Source organism: Rhinichthys klamathensis, unplaced genomic scaffold (assembly GCF_029890125.1).
Source record: "Rhinichthys klamathensis goyatoka isolate OS25496 unplaced genomic scaffold, OSU_Roscu_1.1 h1tg000391l_1, whole genome shotgun sequence".
NCBI classification, from domain to species: Eukaryota; Metazoa; Chordata; class Actinopteri; order Cypriniformes; family Leuciscidae; genus Rhinichthys; species Rhinichthys klamathensis.
Genome location: NW_026606894.1, coordinates 3,082,960 through 3,106,251, shown reverse-complemented (window position 1 = coordinate 3,106,251; position 23,292 = coordinate 3,082,960). Strand labels below are relative to the sequence as shown.

Genomic DNA, 23,292 nt, shown 5'->3' with positions numbered 1-23,292 from the left:
CCCCTCTAATTGTATGTAGCCTATGCTCCATCTTTCTTTTAAAATATTCCTTAATTTGATCAATACATTAAATCAGAATAATAAGACAGTAGGCTGTTACCAATCAAATTAAATAATTTACATTGAAAAATTACAACTGTAGTAAATGCCCTGACATGTTTTCCTTGATTGATTTTCTCTAAAGAGAATTACGTTGTTGAAAACGAAAGTAAAAGAGTGACGCTCATTGCGTTTTACCATGATAAGAGTTCCGTGTCTTTATTAAAATCAACACATTATAATGATTTATCTTTCATCCATCCTCGATTAATTTGAATGTAGGCTAATTTTTTTTATTCTTTGTCTCGCCCGACCCGCGCAGCACTATCGGCAAACTATACGGTTTGAGAATGGCCACAGGCCGAGTTTTGTTGAGAGCCGGAGGCGGCTGCCTCGTAATTCCATGCAGGAAAACCCTGAAAGGAGTTCGCTAAAATATTGGTGGGGGCCTACCTAGCGTCCCCCCAAATCATTTTTTGCTAGTAGCTACTTTTGTGTATTTAAATGTCTGAAACCTAAAATAAACATTATGTGGTTGAAAACACTGAATAGTTGTGATATATTGTGTATATTGAGCGCATCTGTCTCTGGCTCAGCGCCAGCCAACGCGCGAAAGCACTTTTGAATTTAGCAGTTGATCACGTGATGCACTGACTGTTCTAATCACACCGCTGTGAACGTACGTGCGAAAGGGTTAACAAATATGCCTCGATTATTGAAGGAAAACGTGCTTTATTTGTAATTTAAAATGATGGTGCTGATGATTTTTAGAGCCCCCACAGGTGTAGGATTTTACTGCTTTCATGGGAGCTCATACTCTCTCTATGGGAGCTCAGCTCCCACTGGCTCCCACGTAATTCGAACCATGGTCTGTGCAAGAAACTGAACATTATTTACAACATTATTACCTGTAATTCACAGCCTCAGCAAACAGTCCTGAGCACATTCCTGACAGTCATGGAGCGCAAGCTTCCTGTCGCATAATGACGTATGTGCATGAGCTCAAACGTAAAAGTCAATCTTTCCGATTGAGATCACACAAGTGAGCCTAATCTTCATTTTTTTAATAGGTTGCTGCATCCAGGATAAGCACTTAAGTATTGATGAACAATACAAAACATGTGACTTCCCTCTCTGTTATAAGCTAACACAGCGTCAACTCACGTCATACGAGTAGCATTTACTCTCCCTTTTGAGTGTCATGGCAAAGCATGCTGGGAAATAGAAATCCCAGCCCAGTTTCAGTTAAATTTAAGTGTGTCTTAATTAAAAGAAACAAGTTCATAAAACTCAGTGAAAATTCCGATTACTTAAAAATGTGTCAGTTTTGTGAACTCAAACAAAAAATAAAGTTCTAAATACTCATAAAAGTTCATTTGATTTAACTAATTTGTTCAATTTAAGTTTACCCTACTCAAACCAATGAATTGATTTGAGCATTGGGGTTTACCTGTGAAAAATATGAAATGAGACCAAAGCAGCCTAGAAAAAAACTCTATATATTTAAATTGGCTACTATTTGAGGAGTTTTGGCGATGGATTCTGACTCCACTCTTTGTCCTGGACCCCTCTGTTTACGGGCTGAGCTCCAAGAAGGATTCTGTGAAGCTAATGAGGTCCAAGTCCAGGTCCTCCCTGTCCATCCTTCCCAGAGAAAGCCTAATCCTGTTAGCTGAGCTTTCTCACGGATAATCCCTCCACTTCCCCACCTGCCCGTCCTTGAGCCCTCAGCCTCTCTCTGGGATGATTGTCTTCTGGTGAACACAACAGGTAAATATTGCGTCTGCCAACATTAACAAGCAAGACTCTGAAATATTAATATCAATGTCCATTTGATGCGCTTTGTGTAGTGTTTTATTGTTGTTGTTTTTGTTTAGTTCTGTAATTATTTTAAAATTGTGTGGATTGCAACAACCAGGTCAATTAGTTAACGGTAGTTAATGCATCAACAGATTAGCTAATTATAAATTTGTTTTTATTATTAAAAAAAAAAGTATTTATTCATCTTTGTTATAGTTAGTTCATGTTAGCTCAGGTGAATAAATAATATTAACAGACGACAATAATGTATTAGTAAATGTTGAAATTTACATGAACTAAGATTAAGAAACGGTTTAAAAGACACTTTATTTTAAGGTGCCCTTGTTACAGTAATTATACTGAGTATTAATTAACAAAATATACTTTTTTTATAAAATTAGGGTTAGCGTTTGGTTTGTAAGGGTCAGTTGCTATGCTTTTACTATTACTATAGTAACTACATGTAACAGGGACACTTAAATAAAGTGTTACCATATTTTTCATTGCAGGTCATGTTATATGTAATAAACTACAAATGTTAATAAATGGAACATTATTGTAAGAGTAACCATCATTTTGTATTAGATCGAATGAAATTTTCTGGCACCATAATATTTACCAGGATCAGGGGCAGCTGAATTTCCATGCAGTAAATATACAGAAATGAAACTTTCTGTTTTTAGAGAATGTATAAGTAGGTCACAGCTCATTTCTTCAAATGTCAACCCATATGAACCTCCTGACAGCTGGTTTGACTAGCAGTAAATCACCAGTCCATGAAGCTACTCGGGCTCAGTGTTTTCACCCATCTGCTCAGAGGCTGTTTCTGTATTGTGCAGTTCACTCATAATCGCTGTTTTTATTCGTTTGGCTCAGTGTATTTGGTGTTTCTATTGGTCGCAGTGTATAAGGGCTGGTATTAAAACAGATACCGGTCAATTGACCAAACAGAGTTGGGGAGGTTTAAGTGATGATGATTTAAAATCTGCAGTATTGGGAGTGTAGCAGTTGTTTGAATACATGTCGGGCCTGAAATGGAGAGTTTAGAGTGAGCAGATTGAGTTAACAGTGAGACCACCGCAGAACAATGAAGTCCGCGGCCTCGGCCTACATCTTTCTCCGCTCAGGTGTAAAGTGGAACAGTGTGGGTAGACAGGTACAGCTGGCTCGGGCTGTTTCCGCAGGTGTTCGAGCCAGGAGAGATTAGGGTCAGATGCATTTATCAGTGATTAACAGTGACAGGAGCCCACACACAAACAGCCATGATCCCTTTGGAGCAAAACCCCTGTGACCAAGAGCAAGAAAAAGTTAGATTTATTACAAATGTCATGTCAATTGGTTTTTAAACTAGGAGCTGTAAGCAGTTTCAGCTGCTGTGTTAACTTTAACACACCTTCCCTTCAAAATTTGCACCTCAAAGGCATATCCGCAAACTCAAATGTGCAAAATGATTGACAGTCTATTAAATAAATTCAAGTACATAAGCATGCAATGATAGCTGTTTCACTTCTTCTTGCAGGATTGAATTTACTTGAAATTATCTCTAAACGACAGCTTTCCAGCCTGGCAAAACCATGATTATAAAATGTAAATTATACTTCAGTATTATTTATGTGACACCCCTTTAAGTGTGTATACACTTATTTTGCCACATTGGTCACTGCAGCTGCTGTGCATGAATAAATATGCATAACAACATTGATTTACAATTAAAGCTGCAGTCCGTAGCTTTTCCTCTTTGTCGCCATCTCTCTGTTCGAAATCTGTAACTGCAGTGATTCGCGGAATTATCATCTTTATGCGGGTTGTAAATCGGCATGAAACAGCGCGGATGAACACAGTGTTTTGAGGCGAGTGCTGCTGTCAGTCACCGCGCTGTGTGGATACTGTCATACAGAATCACAGATTCACTTTTTGAAAGTTTGACCAACATAAGAATTTTCATAAGAAAATGTCTTCTGAACAAGTAAGTAACATCCTTTTTTTGTTCTGACCAACTAAGGGGGAAAAAGCATTCGACATGATAAGCTTCGTTAGATTTAATCACCGTGATTTACAGCAACCGTGCAAATTATAGCCTACTTTGTTCTCAAATTGTTCATGTTAACAACATCACATCAGCATTGCGTGACTAATGTTAAATGTAATGTGTTTTATGGTTACCTGTGTAGTTCAGAATTCATATTCTCCATAATAGCAAAACGAGAAAGGCACAACAAAGGAAACTCCATAACTGTGTGAATTAAGAAAACGTACTGATACACGATTGAACTATTGAAATGTCTTACTTGTTCAGCAGAAAAAAGCCGTCTCTTCTTCCGTTTTGAACCCCTTCAAAACACAGAGTTCACGCACTTTTCAAAAGCCCCGCCGATGTTTAAATCCTTGTGTTCGCATGAGACGGTTTCTTTCTCTTTCTCTAGCCACCTTAAATCCGAAGTACGAAGTCTTTGGGGTTTTATAACTGCTGAATCTCCAGTTGACACTGATGATTGTTGTTTGGATCTTTCTGGATGCCTTAAGTTTAATTATGTAGAGTGCTGCGAGAAAAGTCTATACATCTAAACATCTCGTCACGCGCAGTACAGCCGGCTAGCCGAAACTCCTTCTTTATGTGTACGGATGTGACGTAATGACGCAAAGACATGCTCGAATTTCCCGCGGAAACCCACCAGTACCACTGGAATTAAAAACATTATTACAAGCTAACCGTTTTGAATCTAGCTATGGCAAGGAGATAGTTTTGACCACTGGCAGAATAAGTTTTTTTTAATATAATTATTTTGAATTATTTTTAACTTAAAAAAGCTACGGACTGCAGCTTTAATGAAAATTACATGACTTTTAAAATTTATTTTTAAAAAAGAGATATTTTGTGCGGGCTTAGTGGTGAGACTAATGCCTAATGAAAGACTTAATAAAAGGCTGAAATTATTAGTTAAATTAATTAATTATCTTAATTATTATTAATAGTTTTTCCTATGGTTATTTCATAATTTCTCTTATAGTTTAATCAGCGCTATATTTTTGGTGACGTGACACAAAAACAACGAGGGTTTTAAAATCAATGAGCAATCTCAGTTTAAGTGACAGTATCAAACTTGAGCAGGTAAATCTATAATAAATACAGCAGAAATAGCTTATAGGCTATAACTTATAGACTATATCCTATAACTGAGTTGAAAAGGGCACATAGTAGCCTACAGGCACTCAAATCGATTAATCATATTTAATCTATTCATTTACACAACGAACTGATTCACTACAATGAACTGAACTCCAATGCTTTATGAGAGAGATAGGACTGATTCATTAGAATGAATTGGTGAGCCATATTTTAATCTCATGTAAATTACATGAACTTCCCGAAAGAACAGATTCGCTAGAATGAACTGACTTTCCAATACTGCATATGAGAGAGATGGGACCGTTTCAGACAAATTCAAACGGTTCTAACGCTACATATAACAAGGCTGTTTGGAATGAACCGATTCACTAGAATAAATCAGACTTTCTAACGCTATGACAGAGAGGACTGTTTATGTGAACGCGTTTGATTATTTTAGTTGAACGCAGGCAATAAAAACAGCGATGTAACGTCTGGTTGCATGCAATGCTACTGGTTGGGTTCGAACTGGAAACTACTGAAGAGTCACTATTTTAGTTAGTTACTCCCCAACACTTTTAAAGTATCTTTTTGGACGATTCTTTTTAATTATAGTAAACATTCTTATTTGACATTGACGGTGTTAATCTGTATTTCTGACAGCATGTTTAGCTGGGTGGTAAAAGTTGTTCCCCAGCCTCCAGCGTCTCCTGGGAAACTGGGAGAGGAGGACCAAACCAATGCGTCCACATCAGCAGTGAGTGTGTGTTTGTGTAAATGTGTTTCTACACTGAGTCGTCTGTCACAGTTTAAGCATGTCTTCACTCTCTCCATACTATTCTTTAGGATGTGACGAAAAAAGAGGACGTAAAACAAGGTAACTATATATGCACTCTATCAAATTTGACAGCAGTTTTGATCAATGACCAACATTCACCACGTTACAGAAAAAGAGTATTGTTCATACATTTTTCATGATGTTATTTTACAGAAGCCAACCCTTCCAAGTCAAAGGAGGAGGTCTCAGAGGAAAGCAGGTGATGTTTTGTTTGTGTGTGTGTGTGTGTGTGTGTGTGTGTGTGTGTGTGTGTGTTTTGGAGTACATACAGTGTGCATTCAGTGTCTGTAGACGCTGTAATCCTGCCAGACCTAATTATCTCTCTCTCTCTCTCTCTCTCTCTCTCTCTCTCTCTCTCTCTCTCTCTCTCTCTCTCTCTCTCTCTCTCTCTCTCTCTCTCTCTCTCTCTCTCTCTCTCTCTCTAGCTCTCAGAATGGGGTTTTGAGTTGGCTTTCTAATGGGTTCAGCAGTGCTCTCCCTCAGCCAGTGAACGCCTCTAAACTGGGCAACGCTGAACTCAAGGTATTTTCATGACTCCTGTTGAGTATACTCACATAATAAAGCTAAATAAATGATCTACATAATCAAATTAATAATAACCGATAATATGCTTTTTATCTTACAGTTCTTGAGTAATTGTACTTAGACTTTATGCTGTACGTACTATTGAAACGGAATACCTGCACTATTACAGTTCTTGAGTGTTCATAATTAGGCTATTTATTAAACTTGAGTATAATTGTGGAGTTTTTATGCTGTACTTAAGTACCATTGAAAGTGAATACTTACACACTTCCTCGGTTACATTAACATTTTTTTATTTAGATTGCCAATGTGCAAAGTACATATTTAATTGATATTTTAATGTTTGCTCTCATTTTTTGTTTCATCAATTTTAATTAGGTTAGAAGCCAATCAAATTTCAGTCATTGAGATCTATTTTGCTGTAAACCATGAAAATTAGATTAAAAAAAATTTTTAATAATAAAAAAAAATGTGTGCAATTTTGAAACAGAATCCAAATATGACGGTGCCGTATGCCCGGTGACGTACATGTAAGGGCAAATGAGTTTGTCTGTTTTATTGTTGAACGTTTTTTCTTTTTGTTTTCCACGGATTGAACAGCAAGAGGGAAATGCAGTGAGCAACAGGTATAGTTTCAAACTATGGATTCAGTTTTCTTCTGTATGTTTATGTATGGCTTGTGGCATGTAGTTACATGGGAATACTTGTGTGTTTTGCATCTGTATTTGTGTGTGTGCCTGTTAAATGGATGTTGTGTTGAGTTTTACACATATTTTCATCACTGTATCACCACGGATGGCAGTAACACATCGGACCAGTGAGTAGGCTTAGTGGATATAGCTCATGAACAAAAATGCTAAGCTTTGCTGCAAACCTGCATGGAGAATTTTTTGCATGCTACACACGCAAGATACTTTATTGCACTGAGCTGTATTTCCATATTAACAGCTCAAGGCAAAATATCCATGCTGAACAGACATAAACTTTAGCATTCTAATATGCAGACTGGCTTCCATAGAACATAAACTTTTATATAGGCTATATATATATATATTTGCTACAAGAACACAACTGGAATGGAACTTCTTTTTTTTTTATTAGCATAGGCTACAGCTTCACGGACGCCTATGGGCAGACCTGTTTGTTTTTACTGTCCCCTGCTGCCATCTAGAGTTGACTTAGAGCAAATCAGCTTATTTGCATGCTTTCACGTCCTCACTTGTGCCCAGAGCATGCAGCTGATGGACTGTATCTCTTCTTCCATCAGGGCTGGGATGATAGGATGGATTGTGCAGGGACTGGGAAAAGTGGTTCCACAGCCGGATGAGAAATACAAGGGGCAAACAGAGCCAGAGGAGGTCACTGAGGTATAGACACACATATTTCACTAATCCAATAAGATGGTGAGGCTTTGTGCAGTGTGATTACTTTTTTGGTTATTTACCAAGTTTACTGCAGTTTACTGCATAAGCTTATTAGTTACGCATTTTGGAATTTGTGGAGCATATTAATGACTTGTTTTTAATGCTGTTCATGGACATTTGTATTTATAAAGAAGGATCATTGGTTACACTTTATTTTAATGTGACGTGTAGTTACACTGTACTTACTCAAATGAGTACTGAGTATTATTAACCAACTACATGTACTTACTATAGAGTTACGGTTAGGGTTTGGTTTAGGGTTAGTTACTTGTAATTATGCATACTGTTATTACTATAGTAAGTGCATGTAGTAACGTGTAACTGTCACCTTACAATAAAGTGTTACCTGATAATTTGTTTGTTTAATCCAATAATTTCACATGAATTTAAATTCAGAATTTTGTCTTACTTTATTTGAGGTATCTTTAACTATTATGTACTTACATCAAAAAATTTAATTGTTAGGTACGGTTATGGTTAGAAACAGGTTTGATAATATGGTCAATGGGTTTTTGTACATGTAATTACAGATGTAGTTACATAATATGTAATTAAGTGGGGATATCTTTAAATGTTAGTGCAATGTAAAAACAATCAGTGCATTGTATAAAATTGATAATATAAATGTTTAAATGTGACAGAGATTTTAAATAACAAATTATGAACTATGAAAGCAAAACTTTACCAAGATGTATAAAAAAAATGGAAGCTTGTTTCAACCACAGAAAAAATAATAATAAAGGTAATTGTGACTTTTTAATCTTTCTTAATTTATTCCATGGCAAAAACATGCTTCCATTAAAAAAAAGTTACCATTTTTACTGAGAACGTTTCTATTTGTTATTAGATAAAAACTGAGGAATGATATTTTGAAATATTTTGGTTTCTTTTTTTTTACATTTAGATTTTTACATTTTTGTTTTAGATTTTAAAAATGTGACTTGAACATATAGTGACACTAACAGAGTTAATGGAGTTAGTCCTAGCAGAGCATTTCAGGTCCACGGGCACCAGTCTCAAAGGTGTCTAGCTTTTCTAGGAGCTTCTGTGAGAGTTTTGTTTCATTTCCAATTAGCCTGCAGTTGTTCCAGTGGTTAAAGTGGATCCTCCAGTAAGTACAGTGTTTTTGGAGTAAGCTGTGTCAGGATCATGCTCGCTGTTCCCCTATCTGTCCCACAAATCAGCATTAAAGGGGCCATATTCTAGACTTTTCCTCATCACATCATCTGGGCGGGACAAGATCCTGAATAGGAGCTGATGTTTAAATCTGATGTTAACAAGTTAAATTTCAAGCTCAGTTTCAGTAAGTGATCTGTGAATGTTAATTGTGAATATTGAAAGAAGTCTACTTACGGTTTCATTTCAAAGATTGCACCATCATATATGTCCCCTTTAAATATGAGGTGATGAACAGAGACATTCATTTGAATTACTTGGTCTACAAACTCCAAGAATCCAGAATCAGCCCAAACTGCTGAATATTAATAACTTTATATATAGTTCTACTTGATCCCTCACAGCTATGTTATCATCACAGAATATAGTGTTACAACAAATTAAAGTTGTAAACACAAGCTGATTGCTTTGGGCGGTTATAGATTGAGTCTTTAAGATTTGAGCCTCATTGCATTTCAAATATCCTGCTATATTCGTACATCACTATGGTATGACCCTGCAGCATCAGACATCTCAAATGCTTGCATGGCTACTCTAGCAGCTTGAAATGTGCATACTTGCTTACATATGTTACATATGGGTGTTTCTTCAACCTTAAAGTCTTTTCTTCCCTTTTGTGACGTATATCTGAGTGAAACAGCTTTTTGAACAAGATAAAATGTTTGGCGGGGCTTGATTTTGTCCATATGTAATTGATTGGATGGTTGTGGTTTGCTATTGGTGAATCTCATTTGAGTGACAGGTTGTCCCGCCCCCACACTAGTAAACGCATCATCAGAGAAGAGAATAGATGTCGCTGCAAGAGGGAGTGGAAGTTATTTATCTATTGCGAGTTTTTTTTTAATGTGTTTTATGTGTATTTTATTGTTTTACACTAATCACAGACCCAGACTTTTAATCTTGAAATATAATTCAAGTGTGAAATATATTTAGTGTGTGAAAATGATTTCAGTGTTTTATTTTTTTACACAATCTACATCTCTCCAGTGTGAGATGAAATTTGAGATATATGATGTGTTAAAGAAATAAAGTTAGATAAAATATAGTTTTTATTGTTTAGTTTCTAAGTTTACCGAGCCAAAAGTCCACAAAGTTGAAGAAACACTGATATATAACACTCGCAAACACTTTTACAAATGAATGATTGGCTGCTTGACATAATATAGACAGAGAAAAACAGAAGTGCAAGCCAATCTAGACTCTAGAGCACCTGGCCTCTTAATTTTAACACCAATATTAAATCAAAGGCCACACACAGTAAGAGTTCTTTGTGTTTCCGTCTCTTCGCAGGTACAAGAGGCCAAAGACATTCGTGGTAAGTGCAGCCTCTTGATAACCACTTGATCTAGAACTGCATGAACTTTGGCAATTATTATTTTTGAAAGAATTTGCATTGTGAAGGGCTGATGAGAGCGGAAAGGACACATGTGACATGATTCTCTCTCCCACCAGATGCTGAGCCGCTGCCTCATATTCCTGTGGTGGAGGTTGTGTCTGATGAGGAGCCAGACGCTGCTAACGTTCCCTTCTCTCCAAGGTATATGTTAATGAGCTGTCAGAAGCTAATCAGAATTCTCATTATGGCTGAACTCTTCCTTTAATGTGTCTGTCTCTTTCTATTTCAGGGTAATAGAATGGATTAAGCATGGTTTTGAGAAGGTAGTCCCTCAGTCTCCTATGCATCTTCATCCTCCCTCTGGTACGGAAACACCTGTTCAGAGGGCTGCTTCTGCTCCTGTCACACCCTGCAAACAAGAGCCAGGTAGAATTTTGAAAATCGAAAATGCTCGGTTGGGCTTCCTGGGAGACAGAGTTTTCTGCATTTGACTTTTTTTTAATATTCAGCACCTGAACCAACACCTGCTCCTGCACCTCCACCTGCACCCGCACCAACACCAGCACCCGCACCTGTACCCGCAGCTCCTGAGCAACCTAAACTAGCTGAGGATCCCAAAGGCACAAAGTGAGTGTCGGTCCCCTTTCCTTATAATGTCTATGGCTATGTAAAACAACCAAACCTCGACACCCCTGGTTTAATGCACATTTATATACAGTTGTAATCAAAATGATTCAATCCCCACTGCAAATCAGGTTCATTGGCAACATTTACAGACTTTCAGCTGTTTGTAATGAATAGATCAAACAAAGGTAATTGAAATAGCTCAACACAACAAATGTTTCAAGTGGTTTCCCTAAATTCAACTGAAAATGCAACTTTTAATCACTTCTGCAGTCTCAAAATGATTCAACCCCTTCATGGGAAGCATCTTTAGTACTCAGTAGAACACCATTCTGCTGTTATGACCTTCTGCAAACGAGATGTATAAGCAGACACCAGCTTCTGGCAGCGTTTCTGAGGAATCTGAGCCCGTTCCTCATGAGCAATGGCCTCCAGTTCAGTAATATTCTTGGGTTTGCGTTCTGCAACCGCCGTCTTCAAATCCCACCAGAGATTTTCTATGGGGTTCAAGTCAGGTGACTGTGATGGGCACTGTAGAGTCTTCCAGGACTTCTTCTGCAACCAAGCCTTGGGGCAATTTGAGGTATCCTTAGGATCATTGTCCCGCTGGAAGGTCCAGTGACTCCCAAGCTTCAGCTTCCTCACTGACGGCATGACGTTTTCTCCTAGGATTTCCTGATACTTCAATGAATCCATCTTGCCTTCCACACGCTGCAGGTTTCCAGTGCCAGAGGGTATAAAGCAGCCGCAGAGCATCACCGAGCACCACCATGCCTAACTGCAGACAGAGTTTTCTTTTCAGCATATGCTTCATTCTTCTTCTTCCAGACATACCGCTGATCCATAGGGCTGAAAAGTTCCACAACAGAATCCCACAACATTTATGGCTTATTTATATGATTTTGAGCAAATTGGAGCCGACTTTTCTTGTGCTTTTGGGTCAGTAGAGGTGAACGTCTTGAAGTCTGGCATGCGTTTACGTGTCTTACTGTGCAAGCTGAAACCTCAGTGCCTGTTGCCACCAAGTCTTGCTGAAGGTCTTTTGTCTTTCGAGGGTTTTTCTGAACCTGCCTTCTCAGAAATCTGGTTGCAGCCGTTGATCACTTCCTTTTTCTGCCCCATCCTGGAAGTGTAACCACTGTTCGTTTAACTTTGAACTTGCGAACTATGCTTCCAACGGTGTCTCTATGAACATTTAATGCCTTTGCTATCTTTTTATATCCTGTTCCTTGTTTGTGACGGGTGATAATATCTTTCTCCTAACTTTTTGGACCATTCTTTTGCCATATTTCTAACATGCAGTCAAACGTGACACTCAACAAACCTAGCCAGTTCAGATATTACATGTGTTGTGTACTAGCTCAAGCCAACCTGGTGCAACTAATGAAGCCCTTTGAGACAACACCTGTTTTTCAGATTGTAAGGGATTCTATTCAAGGGTGTTGAATAATTTTGAGACTGCAGAAGTCATTAAAAGTTGCATTTGCTGTTGAATTTGGGAAAAAACACTTGAAACATTTGTTGTGTTGAGCTATTTCAATTACTTTTGTTTGATTTGTTCATTGCAAACAGCTGAAAGTCAATAAACCTGATTTGCAATGGGGGTTGAATAATTTTGATTACAACTGTGTGTGTGTGTGTGTGTGTGTGTGTATGTATAGGTGAAACTCGAAAAATTAGAATATCGTGCAAAATTTAATTTATTTCAGTAATTCAACTTAAAAGGTGAAACTAATATATTATATAGACTCATTACATGCTAAGTGAGATATTTCAAGCCTTTATTTGTTATAATTTTGATGAGTATGGCTTACAGCTATGAAAACCTTTTCACAATATTCTAATTTTGAATTTGGGGTTTTCATAAGCTGCAATCCATAATCATCAAAATTATAACAAATAAAGGCTTGAAATATCTCACTCAGCATGTAATGAGTCTATATAATATATTAGTTTCACCTTTTAAGTTGAATTACTGAAATAAATGAACTTTTGCACAATATTCTAATTTGTCGAGTTTCACCTGTATATATATATATATACATTTTTTTATGTACTTTTTTTGGTAGTATTTGGTTAGCAATATGCTAGTATTCCATTCTGAACATAATGTACTGTATACACACGTTTTGTTTTTGGTTTAATTTCATTACGTTTTGGGTCCGTGAAATTCTGCGTCCATTTATTTTTCCCTTTTATTAACCATGGCAAGAAAAATAAAAAAGAACAGTTGTTGTATTTTTAAATGTTAAAGGAACACTCCGACTTTTTGGGACTTTAGCCTATTCACCTTATCCCCCAGAGTTAGATAAGTTCATACATACCTTTTTCATCTCCGTGCGTGCTATAAGTCTGTTTGACGCACCCACCGCTAGCCTAGCTTAGCACAAAGACTGGATGTAAATGGTTGCAGCTAGCATACTAATCCAAATAAGTGACAAAATAACGCAAACATTTTCCTATTTACATGTTGTGATTTGTATAGTCACAGAGTGTACAAAAAACAAAGTCACATGAGACAGACATATTTTAACCGTATAAATACTGGGAACTATATTCTCTGAAGGCGAAGCACTGCTACTTGGGCGGAGTGATAACCGCAGCACATGAGACGTGCCGTGGTGAGGAGCAGAGAGCGCGTCTCAGGTGCTGCGGTTATCACTCCGCCCGTGTTTTTTGTACACTCTGTGACTATACAAATCACAACATGTAAATAGGAAAATGTTTGCGTTATTTTGTCACTTATTTGGATTAGTATGCTAGCTGCAACCATTTACATCCAGTCTTTGTGCTAAGCTAGGCTAGCGGTGGGTGCGTCAAACAGACTTAAAGCACGCACGGAGATGAAAAAGGTATGTATGGACTTATCTAACTCTGGGGGATAAGGTGAATAGGCTAAAGTCCCAAAAAGTCGGAGTGTTCCTTTAAGTTGAATCCCAAAATTTGAATTAAAACTTTACACACAAATTTTCACGTAACTGCCCTGAAACACACTTGTTTAGGACCCAAATACAGTTTTATTAGGTCAATCCAGAATCATAATCCATCAAACAGGCAATAGATCAAAACACAGGGCAGACAGGGAAATCCAGGTAGAAAGTCAGAACCATTACACAAGAGCACTCTTGAAATGCAGTATAACACTTACAAGACTTTGCAATGAATGTGTGAATACACAGGGCTTATATAGGCAGAGTCATCAAGGGTAATGAGAAACAGCTGAAAGCAATCAGGCATAATGAGTCCGGGCAATGGGTTATGGGAAATGCAGTCCATGATGAGATAACAAAGATGAAAGGAGTGCCCTCTGGTGGCTATCACAGGCATTCCGGCTGGCAGGCGTGACACAAATATTATGCACACAAAATAAAATATTGACCTCTTTTCAGATAATAATTTGTATCTGCTTATTCGATTCATTAGTGCTGGAATCAATAAAGAAGAAACTGCCTCTTTCACATTTCATTTCTGGTTTAAAAAGGAAAACTTTCCCTTTTGTTTTGTTTTGTATTATCATTCAGTTATCGGTATACTAGTATTCCATTCTGAACATAACACATATCTGAGGCCTTTTATTGTTTAGATACATTTGAATTATTTTCATATGTAGATAAGTCTAATGACATGCATTATATTTCATTTGTTTTCAAGCATGGTTGGCTGGATTGTACAGGGGTTTGGACGCATGATGCCACAACCAGTACTGAAACCAAAAGAGGTGAGCACAAAGTAGTGTAATTTAAGTGAAAATCAAGAAAGAAATTTCACTACTAGTCTTCCATTTACCCTTTTCCTTTGTTTATTTGCAGGACAGTTCTGATATCGTTCAAAACGGTAAGTTGTTTAACACATCTTCACAAACACACACACACACACACATATAATAGGTATAATGACTTCAGACAGTTTTGCAGGACAGGGGTTTTTTTTTGTCCTCCAAGATTATATTTGAACATATCAGAGGCATTGCTATTGTCTCAAAATGCTTATTTGTAGGGTGGAGGTGTTAACTCAGCTCCTCTTCTCCTTCTGTTTCAGGGGAGAAGGTGGTTAAAGCCCCCTAAACATAAGGAGAAGACGACTGGGAGACTCATTACATCCACACAGAGACAGCGAGAGATGTTCAGACAGAAACACACATCAATATCCTCTAGTTCAATAGAGCTAACGTACAACACCAATGAATGTGCTTTTTCATGTAAACTTCCTTGGTTTATGTTAAAGGGATACTCCACTTATTTTGGAAATAGGCTCATTTTACAACTCCCCCAGAGTTAAACTGAGTTTTACCGTTTTTGAATCCATTCAGCCGATCTCCGGTTCTGGCGGTACCACTTTTAGCATAGCTTAGCATACATCATTGAAGTGGACAAGACCATTAGCATTTCTCAAAAAAAAAATGACCAAAGAGTTTCGATATTTTTCCTATTTAAAACTTGACTCTTCTGTAGTAACATCGTGCACTAAGACCGACGGAAAATGTAAAGTTGCGATTTTCTAGGCTGACATGGCTAGGAACTATACTCTCATTCCTGCGTAATAATCAAGAAACTTTACTGCCGTACCATGAGTGCAGCAGGCGTAATGATATGACGCAGCGCCTGAAAATAGTTCCGTTGTGTTGACGGAAGGTGGCCTATTTTCAGGCGCTGCGTCATATCATTACGCCTGCTGCACTCATGGTACGGCAGTAAAGTTTCTTGATTATTACGCAGGAATGAGAGTATAGTTCCTAGCCATGTCAAGCCCAGTTCACACCGCCAGCGACACGCAGCGACAGAGCGACACGATCCCATTCATTTCAATGGAGCGCTGGCGACATCCGGCGACACCAGCGACAGTGACCGTTGGCGACAGAATGTGGGCGTGTCAAGCGACAAGAGACAAGCGACAAAAGTTGAGAATTTTCAACTTTATGCAAATGAGAAGCGATTTTCGCGAGCGACAACCAATAGGAAAGAAGACTTTCAGTGGAGCTCACGCATGAGCTCACGTCACCGTCTCGAGTGCAGGCAAGACAGAAGAGGGAGATTTCACTGTTTTATATGATTTGACTGTAACCACACACATGGATATAATAAAATGACGAATGGAAAAGAAACTGTCGACAGTCTCAGTGAGTTTAATTCATATACATTTATAGTTCGAGTGTTGTAATTTTATGATGCAAGTTTAGCACTGCTGCAGATCATTTTACAGTTTCCCTTGCATTATGTTGACTATTAGGGACAAGAAAATTGATTATTTGTCAAATTCGAATGACGTTTTAGTAATTTATGACAGAATGAGTGAGTTTAATTTGTTGATTGATCGATCGTTAATCTAGTAAATGATTTAATCCACTGAACACTGCTGTGGTAATATAAAAACACTCTCCCAACAGCATACTGTTTCTTTTGAGCCTAATTCCTAGTCAAATTAAAATGATATAGTTGTATATGTCACTTCTGATGGCATTTTGTATAGATATGGCCAGACGTGCAGTCAACCAATAACATTAGAGCGACAGCACTACGGACGCCCACAAGCGACTTCACAGTACAGAGACTAGCGACATGTAGCGACAAAATCGCTGGCGGTGTGAACGGGGCTTCAGCCTAGAAAATCGCAACTTTACATTTTCCGTCGGTCTTAGTGCACGATGTTACTACAGAAGAGTCAAGTTTTAAATAGGAAAAATATCGAAACTCTTTGGTCATTTTTTTTTAGAAATGCTAATGGTCTTGTCCACTTCAATGATGTATGCTAAGCTATGCTAAAAGTGGTACCGCCAGAACCGGAGATCGGCTGAATGGATTTAAAAACGGTAAAACTCAACAGTTTAACTCTGGGGGAGTTGTAAAATGAGCCTATTTCCAAAAGAAGTGGAGTATCCCTTTAAATATATTACAGGGATTCTTTGCTTGCTGGCTTTTAATTATTTAGTGCATTGGCTACCTCAAGGAGACATGCGGTAAACATACAGGTGCCCAGTCAAGAGTTTACAATGCCATTTGCTGCTTTAGATGTAAAGTGTCTGTTTTTGCTCCATCAATCTCACTAACCGGGAATTCAATATGTCTGCCTTTGATTGATCAGATATTCCAGTCCTAAAAAGCACTACAAATCCAAAATGTTCACACTTTTTTTTTTTAAGAAATAAACTTACTTAGTTGTCTATAAATATATAACCATTAAACTTAACATTAAAAACCTTTTAAGGAGCACAATTTTACCCAATATTCTTGCCATAAAAAATAAATAAAAAAAACATAAATCTCCATGCCACTTAATGCGTTTGCCAATATCTACATTGCCTGCTATAAAAGCAACAGTTAGTCTAATGCTTTGAATAACAACCCATTACCTGTTTTTTTTTATCATGCTAAGCATGTTAGCAAAGCCACTGTGCATGATTCATCAACACCAGGCTTCACTGCAACATGGTGGAATATTAATATGCTGTATATTGCTGCTGTTTATGTTTTATTGTGAAAGGCTATTGCTAACACAGCACAGGCAGCTACCTTACTTTGTGCGCTGTATGAATTCACTAATAAATAAATGACTTATAAAAGCAAATTGTTTGTTGTGTGGTCAGAGCAGAAATGCTTGCAAAACTAAAATATTGTTCTGTATAATTGTTCTGTATTATTTGCAACTGCAGCAGCTTTGATGAATTATAAAATAGCTAAAATTGTTTGATGCATTTTTAAAATGCATTTCTGTATCAGTAAATTTGAGCACTTTAGGGCATATATGCAGTGTTGGGGAAAGTTACTGTTAAAAGTAATGCATTACAATATGGCGTTTAATATCAAAAATAAATTAATAAAAGTTATACTTTTGGTCAATGTAAAGGCCCTTTCTCACCCAAAAAAGAAAGAAATGAATGAGCCTCAGGCTGAAGGAAATGCAAATTCACGCCTGCAGCTCAAACAAACCTTTCAGCTGTGCTGCCATTCTGGATTGCGGAAGAACAGGACGCAGGAGAAGAAAAATTAAACAAATGTAATGTTTATCTAAAGTCATTTATGCTTATTAGCATGGTTGAATTGGTCAACAGCAAAGACATTGGTTAATAAGGTGAGATTAAATATATAAAGTATATTTGTGTAATTTAACATATTTCATTATTGCAGGTTTGCGTAATATTCTGAGTTTGCATTTGACTGTATTTATTAATTTTTTGAGGAATACTGAATCTGTTTTTGTGCGAGTGTTTTTGTGCGAGTGAGAAACCCCTGCTCACATTTACAACATTTACAATAAGCATCATGTTCACACACAGCGCACACAACGCATCTGCACTTACAGATCATGGGGACAGGACCCCTGCTCACATTTAGTCTAGAGCTACAATAAGCATCATGTTCACAGTAACTTGCATTAATTATTTAAAAAAGGAACTCAGATATTTTGTAGTAAATTAAAAAGTAATGTGTTACTTTGCTAGTTACTTGAAAAAAGTAATCTGATTACGTAACTCGTGTTACTTGTAATGCGTTACCCCGACACTTCATATATTGTACGCCGGGCTTGACATTAACTTTTTTGCTCAAGCCACTGTGGCTAGTATAGTTTTCCAAAGTCACTAGCCACTCAGCATTTTCACTGGCCACAATTTTGACATCGATACGATGGGGGAAAACTGCCATTTAGATATTTTTAATATTATCTCATATTTTGGCAGTAGGTATATTAGGATGCTGTCACTTTAAGACCAAATGCACTGATCCATTATACCGTTACACATTTGTTTTCTTTCTCAACTGTTTACGTTCATTTAAAACATAACTGACCGTGTTTACGTGAAATCTTGGCGATGTTAATGTCAAGCCCTGATTCTTGTACGGCAGTATCAGTTAGATTTTTAAAATGTTCTTACAGCTTACAAAATGTGCAAATTTAGCCATTGGGGTCTAAAATGTGTTGCTTTTCAATACGATATGCAGACGGTCAATGCAACTAACATTGATAATTTAAATAAAACAAAATGATCAAACCAAACAGTTAAACCAGACTAAACTGGTTTGAGCTGTATTAATTGGCCTAGCCTGGTCAAGCTTTTGTTTAGCTCAGAGTTCTTCAACCCTGCTCCTGGAGACCCACTGCCCTGCAGTTTATTATCAACCTGCTTCAGTTTGGTTAGGGTTGAACTCTGCAGGACAGTGGGTCGCAAGGAGCAGGGTTGAAGACCTCTGGTTTAGCTGGTCTGCCAGGTGGTCTCCCAGCTTGGCCAGCCGACAATTGACCCAATCAACCCCATCAAATCACCCAATCAATTGACCCAACCCAATCAAATGGGATCAATGTGATGATCTTTCTATGATGCACATTTTTTTTCTCCACTGGAAGTAACTCCACACGATTTCAATTCAGCCATGTCAATTGTGACGCATTGACACAAAAACACTAAGATACTCGGTAGAAATGAAATTCAAAAGCATCTTTGGGCCTAATCCCTGCTGTGACCTGTGGTCTTTCCTGTTGCGGGTGCAGTCTGCATCCTGCAGGACCCGTGTGAGATGGTGCTGGAGGAGGTGGACTCAGACTGGGATGCCCAGCAGAAGGAGCAGGGCTCGGGGCAGGACGTCCTGGTGCAGCAGGAGAACTCGTCTCTGCTGCAGGTGATACCCAACATCCTTCCACACTTGCTGGCCATGCAGGATCAGGAGGACGCGGAGACGCAGACTGAGCGCTGGACGCCTCTTATTGAGAGCATCAAGAAGGAAGCGGAGGAGACTGCCTTAGCAAACATAGAGGAGAGGTGAGTGTGAATTGTTTGGGTCCCAGTGACCTTGTGGTAGATGTAACACTGTAAAGTCTGACATACAGTATGAAATATTAGTCAGGAAAATCTCATGGAGCAGTTTTTTTAACCTTTAGACAAAATATAGAAAGGTCTGCATGTGTGTTTTTCATTTTTTTCTAGTTTATGTATTGGCCAAAACAGGTTTATATTTAAATTTTGTGTTTTGCGCATGTTTCTGTGATGTGTAGGTTAGCACATACACTGTAAAAAAATGATCGTGATTTTAACGGTAAAAGCCTGTAAAAATGCTACCGTGAAAAACTGTTAATTGGTTAACAGAAAGTTTCTGTACATACGGTGAATAACTGTGATAGATCTAACCATACATTGATTTAATGTCATTTTACCGTAAAATACCGTTAAATTTACAGTTTTTGGAAATGAAAAAGAACAAGTCGTAAAAAAAACGTAAATTGAAATTCCCACAATTCCATGCATGACACGTCACATTTGATGTATTTTTGTTGAAATAACTGTTTCTTAATAGCTTTTCTTAGTTTTTTTTTCTAATCAGTTATGTACATTAGGGTTTTATGTTACATTTAATATTGTTAAATATTACATTTTTTTAGATTTCATGTGTGTTACAATGATGGTGTTTAAGTGTTTGTGTGAATGACACTGTGCAGCTTTTATACATTAATATTAACTTTCTCAGCTTATGGAAAAGCTGTTTGTTTGTTATGAGCATTGATTCATCATGTGACTCTCATTACAACTGTGATTGGTGGTTGTCAGTGTATTACAATGGTACAAAACAGATATTAGTACTTCAATAGATCGGTAAATTAACATTATATCAGATAATGAAATACGTTTTTTTTTACCGAAAATGTAAGTTAAGCCTGTAAAACCTAACATGTTGCTTCCGTATTTTTTACGGTAAATTTTTTGCAACCTCACCTGCCAGTTTTTTACCGTTAATTTAACAGATTTTTTTTTTACAGTGTAGAAAATATCATTAGCTAACCTGGTATAAAATCAGTGGAAGTCTATGCAATATCCTCACTTATATAGTGAAACAAATGTGTGTATGTGTGTAGACTGGAGCAGGAACGCGTGGAGGCAGCTCGCATGGCGGAGGATCTGGCCCTACAGGCTGCAGAATTGGCCGTCAGACAGCTGGCAGAAGAGCACACCACACATATCATCATTAATACGACAAACGAAGAACCAGACCATGCGGATCAGTAAGTGACAAACACACCACAAACTCAGTAAGGAATTCAGTGACTGTGTTACACCCTTCCTGCCCTGTTCTGTGTTTGTTAAGACTGAGATCTGGGGTGTGATAAACCACAAAGTGGCTACAAAACTTTTATGCGACCAATGCGCTGTCTCTCTCCATCTTTCAAACTATTCCTTGATCTCTCTCACACACAAACACACTTTCAGTGTTCAGAATTCACCTGTTCACTGTTTGTTTTACAAAGACTGCCAAATATCCAGGAGGAAGAGAATGAAGAAGACCCAGAGTAAGTGTCACTCTCCCCTTTTCGCTGTTGCTCCTTGCTTTCTGCCAGGGTCCAAAATGAACATTGGCCAAACAACAAAAACGAATAACAGCAGTCTTTGGCCTGGAATTATAGTTTTAGTGTAGCTTTTAGTCCATTTCTATTAGCTTTGTGATCATTTATCGTTATTACATTCAAAACGTCTACTACTCTCTTTTACGTCAATGCAAAACAAACATGTGTATATTCCTTGCATTAAACCAACCAAATATACACGACTGTTAAAGTTTGGCAAAAGTAAAAAAAAAAAAAAAGATTATTATGCTCAAAAAGGCTTCACTTATTTGATCAAATATACAGTAAAAACAGTAATATTATATTATTACTATTTTAAATAACTGTTTTCTATTGTAATATATTTTAAAATGTAATTTATTCCTGTGATCAAAGCTGAATCATTCCTCCAGTCAGTTCCTCCAGTTCCTTCAGTGTCACATGATCCTTCAGAAATCATGATGATTTGCTGTTCAAGAAACATTTCTTATGTTCTTATAAAAAATGCATGGCTAGTAATTCACTTGCCGTTCAAATGTGTGACAAAAACATAATTTTGGACCCTGCTTCCAACCTTTCAGTACTGCAACTTTCCTCACGGCAGAGTGAATGTCACAACTCACGATTTGATTGGATGCGAGTTCTTTGCTTGCTTCTCTTTACTGCTGTGCCGTTACTTTATTATCCTGCGTGTCAGCTGAAGTTCTGTTTGTCCTCTCCGGCTCGCCGTACAGGTTACAGCCGTTTCATGAAGAGAGTGAGGAGGAGAGTGAGGATAGTAAGATCACAGAGTAAGACGTTCATCCTCAGAGCTGAGCAAAGCGCTAGCAGGCTTGGCATTACTTGTAACACTTGCACTGATGGCAAGCTGTGTGTGTGTGTGTTTGTGACACATCATACTTCATCAAAGCTGCAGCTCATGCTTTAGCTGCTGTTTGTTTCCCCACACTGCCTTTGCAGTTCCTTAAAAACTAGACCTGAAATAAGTATGAAGCTTTCATACATTTGTGCAATGTTTTATATTGTTTTTAGGGCTTGGCAATATTATATATTGATTATATATTGATAAAATGAAATAAAAAATCTTGAAGTCAAGATAGGAAAATTTAACTGCATGGCCAAAAAATAAAGATCACTGTAGTGTGTTGTGAAAGTATGCAAGATATTTGTGAGTATATGCTAAATATTTGGTTTATCACCCAGCGCTGTTTAAACTAAGATTAAAAAGATAAGGATAAAAAAAAAATAGAGCAATTTAGCCCATATAGATATATTACTGTACAGTACATCAAAGCAAACCTCTTCTGAATTCTGCTTCAGTCTCTAAAAAGACAAACCGTTACAAATACAGAAGTGTCCCACTTTTGGAGATGGTCCTCACTGCAGAACACGAAATCCAGGGGGAGGAGTTGGATCCAGATCCAACTCCTCCCACCTTACATATACCTAAACCTACCTATCTCCGCCCCTGATCCCTAACCTCACCCCTAATCCTACCCATCTCCGCCCCCTGATCCCTAACCCCAGCCCTAATCCTACCCATCTCCGCCCCCGATCCCTAAACCCAGCCCTAATCCTACCCATCTCAGCCCCCGATCCCTAACCTCACCCCTAATCCTACCCATCTCCACCCCTTGATCCCTAACCCCACCCCTAATCCTACCCATCTCCACCCCCTGATCCCTAACCCCACCCCTAATCCTACCTATCTCTGCCCCCTGATCCCTAACCCCACCCCTAATCCTACCCATCTCCGCCCCCTGATCCCTAACCCCACCCCTAATCCTACCCATCTCCCCCCCCTGATCCCTAACCCCACCCCTAATCCTACCCATCTCCGCCCCCTGATCCCTAATCCTACCCATCTCCACCCCCTGATCCCTAACCCTAACCCACCCCCTGATCCCTAACCTCACCCCTAATCCTACCCATCTCCGCCCCCTGATCCCTAACCCCACCCCTAATCCTACCCATCTCCGCCCCCTGATCCCTAACCCCACCCCTAATCCTACCCATCTCCACCCCCTGATCCCTAACCCCACCCCTAATCCTACCCATCTCCGCCCCCTGATCCCTAATCCTACCCATCTCCACCCCCTGATCCCTAACCTCACCCCTAATC

At 38.3% G+C, this 23,292-nt stretch overlaps 1 protein-coding gene across 9 annotated transcripts in view; it reads left to right on the top strand.

Annotated features, from left to right (window-relative positions):
- The first annotated feature begins 1,547 nt into the window (after nt 1-1,547).
- Nucleotides 1,548-23,292, top strand: part of cngb1a (cyclic nucleotide gated channel subunit beta 1a) — a 50,670-nt gene continuing 28,925 nt past the window's right edge. For 2 of the 9 annotated variants that reach the window (XM_056234274.1, XM_056234273.1), the window contains exons 1-19: nt 1,549-1,809; nt 5,609-5,702; nt 5,792-5,822; nt 5,937-5,982; nt 6,209-6,305; nt 6,909-6,934; nt 7,111-7,125; nt 7,576-7,675; nt 8,808-8,843; nt 10,199-10,223; nt 10,361-10,445; nt 10,534-10,670; nt 10,754-10,871; nt 14,520-14,586; nt 14,678-14,702; nt 19,350-19,617; nt 20,706-20,852; nt 21,096-21,137; nt 21,905-21,961. In XM_056234274.1, coding sequence (XP_056090249.1) covers nt 5,610-5,702; nt 5,792-5,822; nt 5,937-5,982; nt 6,209-6,305; nt 6,909-6,934; nt 7,111-7,125; nt 7,576-7,675; nt 8,808-8,843; nt 10,199-10,223; nt 10,361-10,445; nt 10,534-10,670; nt 10,754-10,871; nt 14,520-14,586; nt 14,678-14,702; nt 19,350-19,617; nt 20,706-20,852; nt 21,096-21,137; nt 21,905-21,961 — 1,415 coding nt within the window. In that variant the 5' untranslated portion in view covers nt 1,549-1,809; nt 5,609. Of the gene's footprint in view, nt 1,810-5,608; nt 5,703-5,791; nt 5,823-5,936; nt 5,983-6,208; nt 6,306-6,908; nt 6,935-7,110; nt 7,126-7,575; nt 7,676-8,807; nt 8,844-10,198; nt 10,224-10,360; nt 10,446-10,533; nt 10,671-10,753; nt 10,872-14,519; nt 14,587-14,677; nt 14,703-19,349; nt 19,618-20,705; nt 20,853-21,095; nt 21,138-21,904; nt 21,962-23,292 lie in introns of those variants that run through there. The other 7 variants (XM_056234275.1, XM_056234277.1, XM_056234279.1 and 4 more) reach the window with 7 other exon arrangements.